At 46.9% G+C, this 12,371-nt stretch overlaps 1 protein-coding gene across 13 annotated transcripts in view; it reads left to right on the top strand.

The window, feature by feature from the left end:
* Window positions 1–376: 376 nt before the first annotated feature.
* Window positions 377–12,371, top strand: part of DGKI (diacylglycerol kinase iota) — a 444,802-nt gene continuing 432,807 nt past the window's right edge. For 6 of the 13 annotated variants that reach the window (XM_045495792.1, XM_045495797.1, XM_045495794.1 and 3 more), the window contains exon 1: window positions 379–830. In XM_045495792.1, coding sequence (XP_045351748.1) covers window positions 387–830 — 444 coding nt within the window. In that variant the 5' untranslated portion in view covers window positions 379–386. Of the gene's footprint in view, window positions 831–12,371 lie in introns of all 13 variants that reach the window. The other 7 variants (XM_045495800.1, XM_045495798.1, XM_045495799.1 and 4 more) reach the window with 3 other exon arrangements.

The following is a 12,371-nucleotide window of genomic DNA, read 5'->3' as shown; positions in this document are numbered from 1 at the left end:
CGCTACCGCTCCAGGGCCGCCCGCCCGGGCAGGGCACCTCGCGCGTCCGGGTCCCCGCCTTCTCGTGTATTCACCGGGGCGCGGCACTCTCTCCTCCGAGTTTCCCTCCGGGGCTCTCCTCTCCCGACGCCGGGGTTCGCGCCCGGCGCCCGGCGGCTTCCTGGCCCCCTCCCTCCGTGCTCCTCTCCGGCAGCCCCCGACGCCTCAGGGCAGAGTTCAGGTTCAGCTCTGGCCGGTGCCCCCGATTTAGGAAAAGGCCAGGGTTGGGGGCGGGGGGGGGGCGGAGGACGGAGGGCGCGGGTTGGCGGCGGGGAGGCAGAGGGGGGCGGAGGGAGGTGGCCTCTGATTGGTCGGGGAGGGGGAGTGGAGGCACGGAGTTTCCCACAATGCCCCGGTGCGGTGCAGCGGCGGATGGATGCTGCGGGAAGGGGCTGCCATTTGCTGCCCCTGCCAGCGGCGCGCGGACCTGCTCGCTCTCCTGCGGTGGCGGCCGCCGCCCGCGCCGTCAGCCGGCCCGGCCTCTGCAGCGCCGCCGCCTCGGCTCCCTCCGCGGCCGCCGGAGCGGTCGCCATGAACCCCAGCTCCTCGGCGGGAGAGGAGAAGGGGGCGACGGGCGGCAGCGGCGGCGGCGGAAGCGGCGCCGGGAGTTGCTGCCTGGGCGCGGAGGGCGGCGCGGACCCGCGGGGCGCGGGGGCAGCGGCGGCGGCGGCGGCGGCGGCGGCGGGGGCCGCTGCCCTGGAGGAGCCCGCGGCCGCCGGCGCGAAGGAGAAGGACGAGGCGCTGGAGGAGAAGCTCAGGAACTTAACTTTCCGGAAGCAGGTCTCTTACAGGTAGGCGCGGACGCCCGGGCGACCGGGAGACAGGTGCCGCCGCGGGGCTGAGACCGCTCTCGTCCCTCACCCGGGCGCTTCCGCGGAGTTGGGGGCACCTGGCTCGCTGGCTCGCTCTCTGTTTCTCCCTCTCTCCTCTCGCTCTCTCTGTGTGTTTCTCTTTCTCTCTCCCCCTTGTGGGGAGACGTATTCTCTTCTCATCCCATCATTCTGGGCTGGAGGGAAGCTGGGTGCGCCCGGTTTCCCTCTGGAACAGGACCGAAGACTGGGTCTCTGAGATCAGAACGACAACAAAAATGCGTGTGTGCGCGGGAGGCGGGGGGGGGGGGGTGTGCAGACACAGACAGAGATGCCTAGTTTTCTTAAGAGAAGTCCTCGAAGTTGTCCCTGAGGCGGTGTCATCTGTAACCACTCCCCCCTACCTTCCAGATTTCCTTGGATGAACCTTTGGCACTAACTTGGTAGTTGAGATCACCGTCCAGGCAGGAAAGAACAGCGCTGTCCTGAGGGGAGATCCTTGTGGAAGTCGGACCTGCAGGGAGACCTCCCGTGAAGGAAGGGACGGTGTGGATCGAAGTCTGTAGATACTCAGCGGGTTAGGGGGTGACTCGTACCTGTGCTCTCTCCCTCTCTCCTGGGTGTGCCCAGCAGGAGGAGGTGGGGAGCCCGCTGGCCAGCCATGGAAGAGTGAGAGAACGGCACCATGCTTGCCCCTGAGGGTGGATGCATTTGTGAGACAAGGACAGTGTAGGCTAAATGGCCGTCAAATTATAATAAAAGATCAGCCCCAATTGTCTCAGGATCCAAAAAAACGAGAACTGAGGATTCATTAGGTTCTCTGCTCCACCCCCAGCCCCCCACCCCCGGGGCAAGAATAAAAATGTGGAGAGATTCAGAGAGTTTCAGAGACTACCCTTACTGCTTTGTTAGTTTGAAAGTTCAGGTGATAAATCCAGCACAGAATGACGACAATTTGCACTTGCTAGGGGTTGGAGTATTTCTCGAAAAGGGGTCAGTAAAAACAGTAGTGTGACCCTGTCCTTTGAATTAGCGGTCCTTTCCAGAAACCCCTATAAAGTATTAAGCCTGTCACACCATGTGCTGTTATGTAAGCAAAGGCAGATGACAGAGGTGTGTGGGTTTGTGAGGGTGTGTGTTGTATTTATGGGGGCATGCGTGTGAATCATTGGGATCCCCATAGGCATTGCCTGGACCGGAGGCCCCAGCCACTAGGGCATGTGCTGTGTGTCTAAGCGTTGGCTTCTGATGACTCTGAGACGGTCTTCCTGGTCAGGTTGTGGTTCCCGCATTCCTTGCGTGCATTTTGTTCTCTGTGCGTCGAGGGAGTTTCCCACTTGACTTGCTCTTTTAGTTACTCGCATAGATGAGGATCAAATGAATCTTTCTCTTTATATTTTTTGGTTTCCAAAAATAGGCAAGTGGTGGAGAGTGGGGTAGCTCTAGGGAGGTATGCTGGGACACAGGCAGCTCCACTTCCTCGTAATGATGGCCTGCCTGGCCCTTAGGGGAACAGGGACTACATTCAGCCTAATTTAGGAACAGTGAGTTGGAGGGGGCTCATTACACTCAGCACATTGTGGGTCTGGGCTCCTGAGCTGAGAAACTGGCCTGTGTTACTGGTATTCATCGGACTCCTCACCAGGTAGGGCTCCAGAGGCAGAGTTTGCAAGGGAAATCATTTCAGCTTGCCTCTTGGCAGGGGTCATTCTCTGAGCTTCTCTCCTGGCCACGAGTGCTGTGTGGGCCATGGCTTTCCTGGTTGCAAGCTCACACATGCATGTGTTAGTGTGTGCACACACAAACAGAGACATGAACACAACATTTTTCCATAAAGGAATAATAATCCTGCGTTTACCTTACGAACCATAGAGGTGGGTCCTGCTTTGTGAACATTCCCTTTTCAGTAAAGCCGTATAATCTCCAATTCAGGGAATCACCTCCATCAGCATCACCTCAGGTGGCTGGTTCAAAATGCCTGCTACCCCAGCCTTAGAAAATCAAACAGTCTGTGGGTGGGGATTTTTAACAGGCTCCCCGGGCAGTGCTTAAGCACACTAATATCTGAGGACCGTTGCCCTATTTTTTCCCAAAGGCTGAACAATTGATCTTTGAGCTCATAAACGGTGCCCAGCCAAACGAGACCAGGCAGTCCCAAAGTCAGAGGAAAGACAGTGAAAACATAGTTGATTTCATCTGGGACATGTTTATCTTGGATAACCTGGAGAGTGTCTCCATTTTGATTCCCATTATTAGTTTTTTAGAGTCATGGTGAATGGTGGACCATTCACCGTGGGAGCCATTCCTGCCAGATTCAGACATAGCTGGGCCTGACCTTTTGCCGGTGGGTCAATAAATGGTCTGTAAGGAAGTACACTTCTGGCTGGAGTTGGGCATTGGCCCTTCAGTGGGGACCACCCCACCTCACTTCTGGGGGCACTCGAGGACAGTGACTGGTTGGAGTTCATGGAGAGAGGTTGGGAATACCTCACAGGATGGAGCCTGAGTGAAAGAATTCGGTTGGTGAATGAAATATGGCTGCTTGTGTAAGGGTGGGGGGAGTCATTTGAGGTGGGAAAGAGGAGATTTGCAGGTAGGTAAAAAATATCTTTTGAAGAACATGGGTATTTGCAGAATGACACTTGACAGGAAAGAAGAAGGGGGCTTTGGGAGAGGGTGTGCGTGTGCGTGTGTGTAGGGGGGTCTCATCTGCTCCTTCTGTTGCTAAGGAACATATAAGCTAGATTTTAAAAATAAATGAGGAGTGGGTGGGCATATGCAGTGACTCCTGTCTTTTTAGGAACTGGAGCCCTTTACAAAAAGCCTTTAAATAACCATTTCTGGAGGCAGATTATTCATTTTGCTTGACTTTTACTTTGTTAAGTAAAATAAACTCCTTTATATACCCCTAGATTTCCCCTCATTATCTTTTCTTTCTTGGCTGTTTTTGGGAACCATTTTTCCCATGAGAATTTTTCCTTTATTTCAGATTCTGCTTCCCTAGAGCAAATAGTCTCTGTAGACTGTAAAGCTGAAGGTTTTACAAGGCAATGCAAGTGAGCTGGTACTTTTCTCTTCAAATTACTACTTCCTTTTTCTTTGCAAATTATGGTGCTGCAACAGATACATATGTGCCAATGACTATATAATGTGTAGGAACTGTTTTTTTTTTTTTTTTTTTTTTTTACTGCTGTAAGAATTCCCTTTTGAGTTAGTAAAAAAAAAAAAAAAAAGTCTTTCAGAAATGCACAGGGGAGGGGAAGGAGAAAGTAGCTGATGTTTATTGCCTTCTATGTACCAGGCACTACAGTAAGTATTGTTGTATATTCCATCCTATTTACTCTTCGTGACCGTCCTATGGTATGATTATGGTTATGTCTATTTTATAGAAAATGAACGTGAGGTATAGAGCTTGGGTAGGAGGCAGAATTGAAACCCAGATCCAACTCTAAAGGACTCTCTCCTTAGACCACATTCTGCTTCTCTAAATACTCAGTTCAGGTTGGAAGTCCCTCCACGTGTATGTAAGTGTGTGTGTCCGTGTGTGTGCAGTGTGAGCTGTTCTTTCGCCTCCTCTGTAACATGTAATACAGGTCATAATATATTATCTCTTGTACACTTTGGACCATATTCCTTTGACTGTATGATTTTAAGGATTTTCTCTACTATTTCAGAAAGAAAAATGAGTATCAATCCATGATCACCAAAGCTTATATTGGTTTCGCTTCATAGAACAAAACCACCTACATGGCACCTGCCATCATTGTGGATACCCGTGTTAGAGTTTTAGATGCTTTTGGATAAAATGACACAGATGTTGTGTAGGTGAACCTAGATCCAGTGAAGAACTGGCCCGTGTACCTCTTTGAGCACCCCCGAAAAAACGATGAGGTGTGATTTCACTTATAAGAAGGCCTGGGCGATTAATGGTACTTGTAAAATGTTGATGACGTGGTTCAGCTTCTCTACTTATACACCAGAATAGTAGTACCAGACCCTCAAAAGGAGATTTTGGTACGAGACAGGCATAGCAGCAGGGAGTATTAAAATACTTAGGTTAGACAGCCAGGTAAAAAATCTTTTCTTATTTACAGGTTGGTGATAAGAACGTGGTAGTATTTCCCTTTGTGTTTCGTCCTGCAAAGCAAGATTATGTGATTCTAAGAAAGACAAGTGGAGTGTAAGAAAGCCAGACAGGACAGCATGGGCATTTTTTCTCCTTGCGTGAGAATCAATCCTGGGAGCGGGGAGTTTTCTTCTTCCGAAAACCAGTGTGCCAATATCCTCCTTTGTAAATCAGTTTTAGTTCTTTTATGTTTTTGTCTGTGCTTTATACATTTGTTCACTATTTCGAGCCTTTAGGGTCAGAGGAAAACTTTGGTTCTGATTTAATGTTTCCTTCCTCAGTAATCACTTCGGACTTAGCTAAAGGTAGACTTCCTCAATCCAGACACACACTGGGCAAGATTGCACTTGAACTATTGTCCATAGTACTTCACCTGTTCGAGTTGACCTTTGAGAGCCTTGGTTTTTACCTGGGAGCGTGATGGCATCGGACCCTGTGGCATCAGGGGGTGGGGAAGTTGAAAGGAGTTTTGCTGGTGTTCATTTTCGCCACGACAACCACAGCATTGCCTCATGGGGTCAAATCAAATTAGAGTAGAGTTAGCTCTTTGAAACATTTTACTGTCTAATAAGAGAAAATGAGGACTCCTAGTGAGGCCCCGGGCTTATTGCACCTTCCACGTCCTTCTGGGCTGGGCTCTGGGATACGCACACCCTTTAGGCAACCCCGAATTGTTCTTAAAGTGGGCTGAGAGGCACTCACTCTGTGAAACTGGAAGCATCTAGAAGGACCACTGCCTAGATATTGTTGTGATGTTTGTTTTCTTACTTGGGTTTATGTGGGTTAACACCTGTCCAAATTATTTTTTCTGAGACCTTGTAATTTTTGCTTTAGGACAGCAGTTACTCCAAATTAATGGTGGGTAACTGAGGGAAGAAGGTAAGGAGCGAAACAAAGCCTAAGCTGAAAGGTTTCTTTTCTTTTTTCTTTGAAATTTAATTTGCATGACATAACTATAAACGTGGACTAATTTCAAGTTGTTTGAACTGGCTGGAACCATTTGCACTGTTGGAATTGTTTGAACTGGTAGGGATGTTATGCCTGCTGCAAGGCCTAACAAACCAATGCAGTGCAGGAAAAGATGAAAGAAATTAAAATGGCGGGGTACCTGGGTGGCTCAGTGGGTTACGCGTTCGACTTGGCTCAGGTAATGATCTCGCGGTTCGTGAGTTCGAGCCCTGCGTCAGGCTCTGTGCTGACAGCTCAGAGCCTGGAGCCTGCTTTGGATTCTGTGTCACCCTTTCTCTCTGCCCATCCGTTGCACATGCCCTGTCTCTCTCTGTCTCAAAAATAAATAAAACATTTAAAAAATAAATAAATAAAATAAAATGGCAAGTTAGGTCTGCTTGAACATGCTGCTCCCATAATTCCTCTCTGGCCTGTTCACCAGGCAGACTCCTCTTAGGATTGCTCAGAGGTGTCCACTTTCTGTGGTAGGCGGTCGGTCTTCCCATGTCCTCACATGGCACTTGCAAAAAACCGTGTTAGGACTCAGTTGTAATTTTCTGGTGTGGGAGCTTGACCGGGATTTAAACCTGGCACCCTCCGGCTGATCTTGGGCGTGTTGTGTAATCCCTTGCAGGCTCAGCATACTCATCTCTGAAATGGGGGGAATCATAACACGTACCTTAGAAGCTTCTCATGAGATTTGAGTGAGTTACCTTATGCCCAGGGCGCAGCACAGCGCCTTGCACCGAGTTAACTTTTCTAATTATTATTATTCCCTGCTAAGTTGTTAGCCCCTTAGAAGCCAGAGATTGCACCTTACCATTTGAATCCCTGAATCCTGTTCTCATTACTCAGTAGGTGTTGCATAAATATTTATTGGATGAACGAATCTAATTGCCTTCTTTAAATAAACTACTGCTCTTACCATTCCCTGTCCATCTCGGGTTGTGATTTTCGTTTCTCCTGAAAGAAAGCTTTGCCTTTTTTCTCATTTACACTTTGTCCAACAGCCCAGAACTGTGTTTCCGTTTACAGCTTCCTGTATGACTACCTGCACCAGCCGTTCGGCCAGCTGTTCGGGGCTGGAGAGGGGTGGCAGAGCTCTTACTTAACCAGCTATTTGCAGCTTGTCAAAGAAAAAGCCTTAATTTGCCTTCTGAGTAGCACTAATTAGCTCTCTGGCTCTCTTTCTGTCTGTCTCATCCCTTTCCAAGGGGGCATCATTGATTTCCTCCTCGGGGAATTTTCTGTTGACTTTTTTTCCTGTGATTAGAACTTAGAAAGGCACAAAGATGGCTGCCCCGCCGTCCTGGAATCTGGCCTGACCGCTGTCCAGCCAGCCGGAGGTTTTTACTCCCTCGGCGGCCTCTGCTCTGCAGTCCTTCGCTCTCTCCTTCCAGTTCACCCGACTGACTTTGGCGGAAAAGTTATTATAGGAAGAATTCCTTTGTCTCTTTGTAACTCTAAGCTTTTGCTTTGTTTTTAACTCGCTTAATGACAAATTCTGCAAAAAAGGGCCAGCTACTTTTTATGCACCTATATTTATAGCACTTGAAGGGTGGCTGGTGAGTGTAGTGTTCAAAGAGAGGTGGCGGGAACGCTGCGGTGTTCTTTTAGAGAAAATCAGATCATCAGGTGTGTGTGCGCTGGCTGGCTGACGGAGGGGGCTGTGGTTGGGTAGAGGTGGGAAGAAGGGTCTTCGCAGATAAATTTTAATGTTCTTTCCTTGCAGCCCTGAGGTTTTGTGAGTCTCTGAAACGGAGCTGATACTGTTTTTTAAAGGCAACAGCTTTCTGACAGGGACTTGTGTAGTCCTTAACCTCTAGCCGTTTTGCTTAAGTGGAGATTTGCCGTTAGATTTTCAGATTCATAAATAATGCTCTGATAAGAGCCAATTCTGATTGAAGCTATAACATGATGGTCTGACTTGCCGGATTGCGGTTGGGGCGGGGGGGTGGGGGTGGTGGGAAACAACTAAAACTTAAAACAGTAAGAAAGAAACTGCAACCAAATCTCATTATTCTTACTCTTCGATGTCGTGACAGACAGGTGGAATGATGGTTAAGAGCCCTGACTCTAGATCCCTGCCACCGGCTTCAGTTCTCCCTCTATCTCTGCCTGCTGTGTGACCTTGGGCACGTTGCTTCATCGCTCTGTGCCTTAATTTCGCCTTGTATAAAATGGTAGTGACAGTGGGACCCTCCTTGTAGGACGGTTTGAAGGCTGACACGCATCATGCTCCCTGTCACAAAGTCAAGTGTCGTGCTTATTCCGGTGGTATCACCCATCCGTAAGTCCAGTTAGGGAGATCTGTTTATTAATCTTCGATGTGTTGAACATTAGTCAGATGTCCGTGGCCAGTGATAAAATTATTCAGATAATAGGAAAATCAGATAGCTGTATACTTGGGAAAATAAAGGTACAGGTTTTGGCATTCACTGAGGTATGGGATCTGTACTTCTCCTTTCACAACTTGTTAAAAATCAGTTGACTCTCGCTAGAGGGTATGGAGAGGATCGAGCTGCCTCTGAGTGCTCTGGAAATCGGAGGAGGCAGGAAGCCAAGGTCGGAGAAGATGGGCATGGCCAGCGTGCAGAGGAATCAGTGTGCAGCGGCCCACACCCCCAAACTGGTCATCCGGGAGCAGGAAGCCAGACGCGGAGGATTGGGTAACAGGGTCTCGGAGCTTCGAGTGTCGGGAATAGATAAGTAGATAAAGACAGAGGTACGAGAAATAGAGTTGCCACCAGGGACTCCAGGACAGAGGTTATTTCTCCTCTGGCCCGGCTCGATGCCGTCTGCTTTGTGTGTCCAGACAATGGCCAGCTGCCGCGTCCTGGCAATCAGAGAAAAAGCTTCCCAGATGCTACCTGTCCTGGATTATTTCAGACATTGAAGGCTCAGCCTTCTGGGATGTTCTGTCAGTTTTCTCAACCAGGCCAAACAACAGAATTTACTTTTTAAAATTGTAGGTGATTATTAAATATTTGTTGAACAAATAAAACTGGCTCAGGACTGTGAAATAAGTACTGAGGAAGTAAATTCTTTTTTTTTTTTTTTTTCCTATAAAAGATAAAGGAGAGGCAGTTTGGTCGCTTTTGTGTATCATGTAGATTTTCAGGAAATAGCCAGAAAATAGACTTCTTGAAAACTCCAGAATACATTTTTAAAATGTGTCTTGCCTTCGTGTATCAGAAAGATGTAAAAAATCCTTTGGAAGAATACATTTTTGTTTTAAAAACACTTGAAAGCAGTTTGTTTAAAGGTGAAAGGGGTTTTATATAAGCGTATGTGGATGCAGTTGGAAAGGGTTCCATGTATCACTTTGAGACAAACTTCTGGAGCATTCTTCAAACCGAAAGGATTGTGTTCTCATCACTGTCCTTATGTCTGTAACTGGGTTTGAGGCAATCTCTCTCTGAGACAGAGAGCATTCCCTGTAGGGGTTTTTTGAGAAAAGAGCCTGATTTAAAACAGTTTCTTCCTTTTAAATTGGCCTCCTCTCCATGCAAAGTCTAAGCCATGGCATATTTTTGTCTCTTTCCCATTGAAGCACTGTCCTCAGCATCTAAAGTGAGATAGGAAGTAGAGAAACCTTGAACTCCAGAAGCCTCCGAGCATGATCTTCTCTGGCAGAGTGAACACCCATGGGGCTGCTGAGCCTTCCCGGCCTACCCTGCCTTTTCTCACAGTGGCCAAAAAACAGCAGCCACCGCTGTTCTTGTCCTTCCCAGTGGCCTCTGACATACCATTTCCTGAGGCAGCAAAGACAGCCCATGTACTTCCCAAGTTTTCGTGCAGTGTAGCTAAGAGAAGAAAAATGCTCTCCTCGGTTCAGATCTGGGCTGCAAGTGTTAATTTACTTAACTCTCTACTTGTGAATATTAATCAGTGTGAGGTACTGATTTTAGTAAACGTTTCCTCTGAGCCGTGAAACATTTTATTTATAGCATTTTCACTTAACCCTCAATTAAGTAGGGGCTATTATTATTTCCATTTTACAGATAAGGATATTGAGGCTTAGAGTTTAAGCAACTTGCGTGAGGTCATAAGGCTTATGGCAGAGTTCAGATCCAGTTCCATATTTGCCAACTGCTTCCCCAGTGCAGCTTTTTACTCTGGTTCTTTCACCCATTCCCACTTCCTATGTACAAATTGCCATATTTGCGCTATCTAGTGGTTTATTAGACCAACATCCTCTGAGAGGAGAGACCCGTGGGCCCATCGTTTTGGGGGGCCCAGCCAGTCCTAACACAGGACATAGACAGAGGTTGATTGGCCGAGAGACCAAGAATTCCTTCCCTGTCCAAGCACGGACTCGGCTCTGTGAATAGCTGTCTGCTACTGGCCGTTGTAGGCAGGCGAAGACCGAGCTCTCCTTTCTGAAACTATATGATTTTTCTCCATGGCATGGGGTGGAGGAAAAAATCCAGTTTCCTGGGGCCAGGGAATGCTCTGCAGGGATTATAGCTCAATACATGTCCCCTCCTTCAATTTCTATCTCCAGTATAAGACCTTGTCATATGTTGTAAGCAGAGTGGAACTTGAGGGGCTGGTGGTTAATGGTACAATGGCGTGGGGTCCGGTGAAGAAGTTCGCACCGATTTATGTGTAGTTTGTGTGGCTGAAGTGGCACAGTAAAAGCACCATCTGATATATATATATATTTTTTTTGAGTATTCTTAGGAGAGTGGAGTCTTCACCTTTAACTGGAGGGCCTATTCAGGCTGTAAGTACTTTCAGTGTAAGTTTTTTCATAGCAACACCCTTCAGAATTCATAAGTATATGCATGTGTGCTGTTATAGTCACCTAGAAAGTTCCAAAGGATGATTTAAAAAACCTGAGTCATTTTTTCCTATTTGAAGAAAACCTTCAGAATTTCTTAGCAAAATAAATCTCTAGTTCAAAAATAAACGACAAAGCTATTTAAAGATTAAAACAGAAGCTTTCTATGAGCCAGTGTGGAATTATAACAAAATCTAAGGGATTTTTTTTTTTTTTTAAAGACAGATTTCTGGAGATTTCTTACACTGTTAATACCAACTAAATTTAAGTACTTCTAATAAAAACGTGTGTGGCGCTTTTAGGGCTTTGCCATTTACAAACTGCTTTCACCTGCTTGATCTAATTTTACTCTCAAAACAGTCTTAGGCAACAGGTAGAGCAGGTATTGTTTTTTAGAGCCATTGTACGTTTCCGGAAACAGGCGTGACCACTAGGTGACTTTCCCAAAGCCACAAGCCGGTAAGGGGCGTTGCCAGGCTTAGGCTAGTTTTTGGATTTGAAGTCCCATGTTCTTTTCACTTCATTACACTGCTTCCATGCCCCGCCTTATGGAAGGGTAGATAGCAGCGTTTCCCTTTCGTTAATTTTATTTACTTGACTTTATCTCAGTTGTTAATCACAATGGACAGAGTTGGAATCAGTCACTGGCTGGCCTACCAAACCCATATGGCATTGATTTGGAGGATGACCTCATTGTCATCCTCATGACTCTTTCTGTATATTCAAAAACATGGAACCACCAACAGCATGGTATATGTTTAATACACCTTCTGTTGGGGAGAAAAAAAAAGAAAAACATTCAGGCTCTTCCTTTGCATTAGTTGCTAAGCAGCAGCCATTTCATTGTAAAGGAGATTCAGTTCAAGTAATGACATAGGTATTCCAAGAATAGCATTTCATTTTTACAGCAACTGCATTTCACGTCTCCATATAGCATATGCTCCTGTGGCTCAGTGATTTTAGGGGGAGCAGTGGGCACCTCAACATATTTGTTGAATATGTGGAGAAAATTCAATATAGCTGATCACCTAATAACCAAACTCCCATGGTCTGTGACTAAGATTATGCAGCAAGCATGGGCAGCCTGCAGTTTTAAGGATTTGGAAGCGTCTCCAGAAAATACGACTGCCAAACAGGTATGTTTTTGAGGCCACGTTTGACATTAACTGAGAACATCTCGATGGAATACTCTAGATAATTTAGAATTCTAAAGGTTTTTTTCTTATTAAAAATGTTAAGATATTTATTTATTTATTTATTTATTTAGAGAGTGAGAGCTAGCACGAGCAGGGAAGGTGCATCGAGGGAGGTTGAGAGAGAGTATCTATCCCAAGCAGGCAGTGAGCCCGACGCAGGGCTCAGTTTCCCCTGAGCTCATGACCTGAGCCGAAATCAAGGGTGGCACACTTAACCGACTGAGACACCCAGGTGCCCCTAGAATTCTAAGATTTTGAAGTAATATGACATAGAATACAATTTGGTTGCAGCAAGGAACTGGATTGTGGGCAAAATTTAATTGTGTTGAGATATGGCTGGCAACTGAAGGCTCTTAAAAATGAAGATAAAAGCAAATCCTGTGCAAGCCTGGCAGAAGTCTAGGAGTTCAGTTTGATCAGCAAAAAGGGGGTGAGCATGGAGGAAGACGTGTGTGTAGGACGCGTGT

This window comes from Leopardus geoffroyi, chromosome A2 (assembly GCF_018350155.1).
Source record: "Leopardus geoffroyi isolate Oge1 chromosome A2, O.geoffroyi_Oge1_pat1.0, whole genome shotgun sequence".
NCBI lineage: Eukaryota > Metazoa > Chordata > Mammalia > Carnivora > Felidae > Leopardus > Leopardus geoffroyi.
Note: the sequence above shows the minus strand (reverse complement) of the source record. Positions and strands in the feature narration are given on the sequence as shown.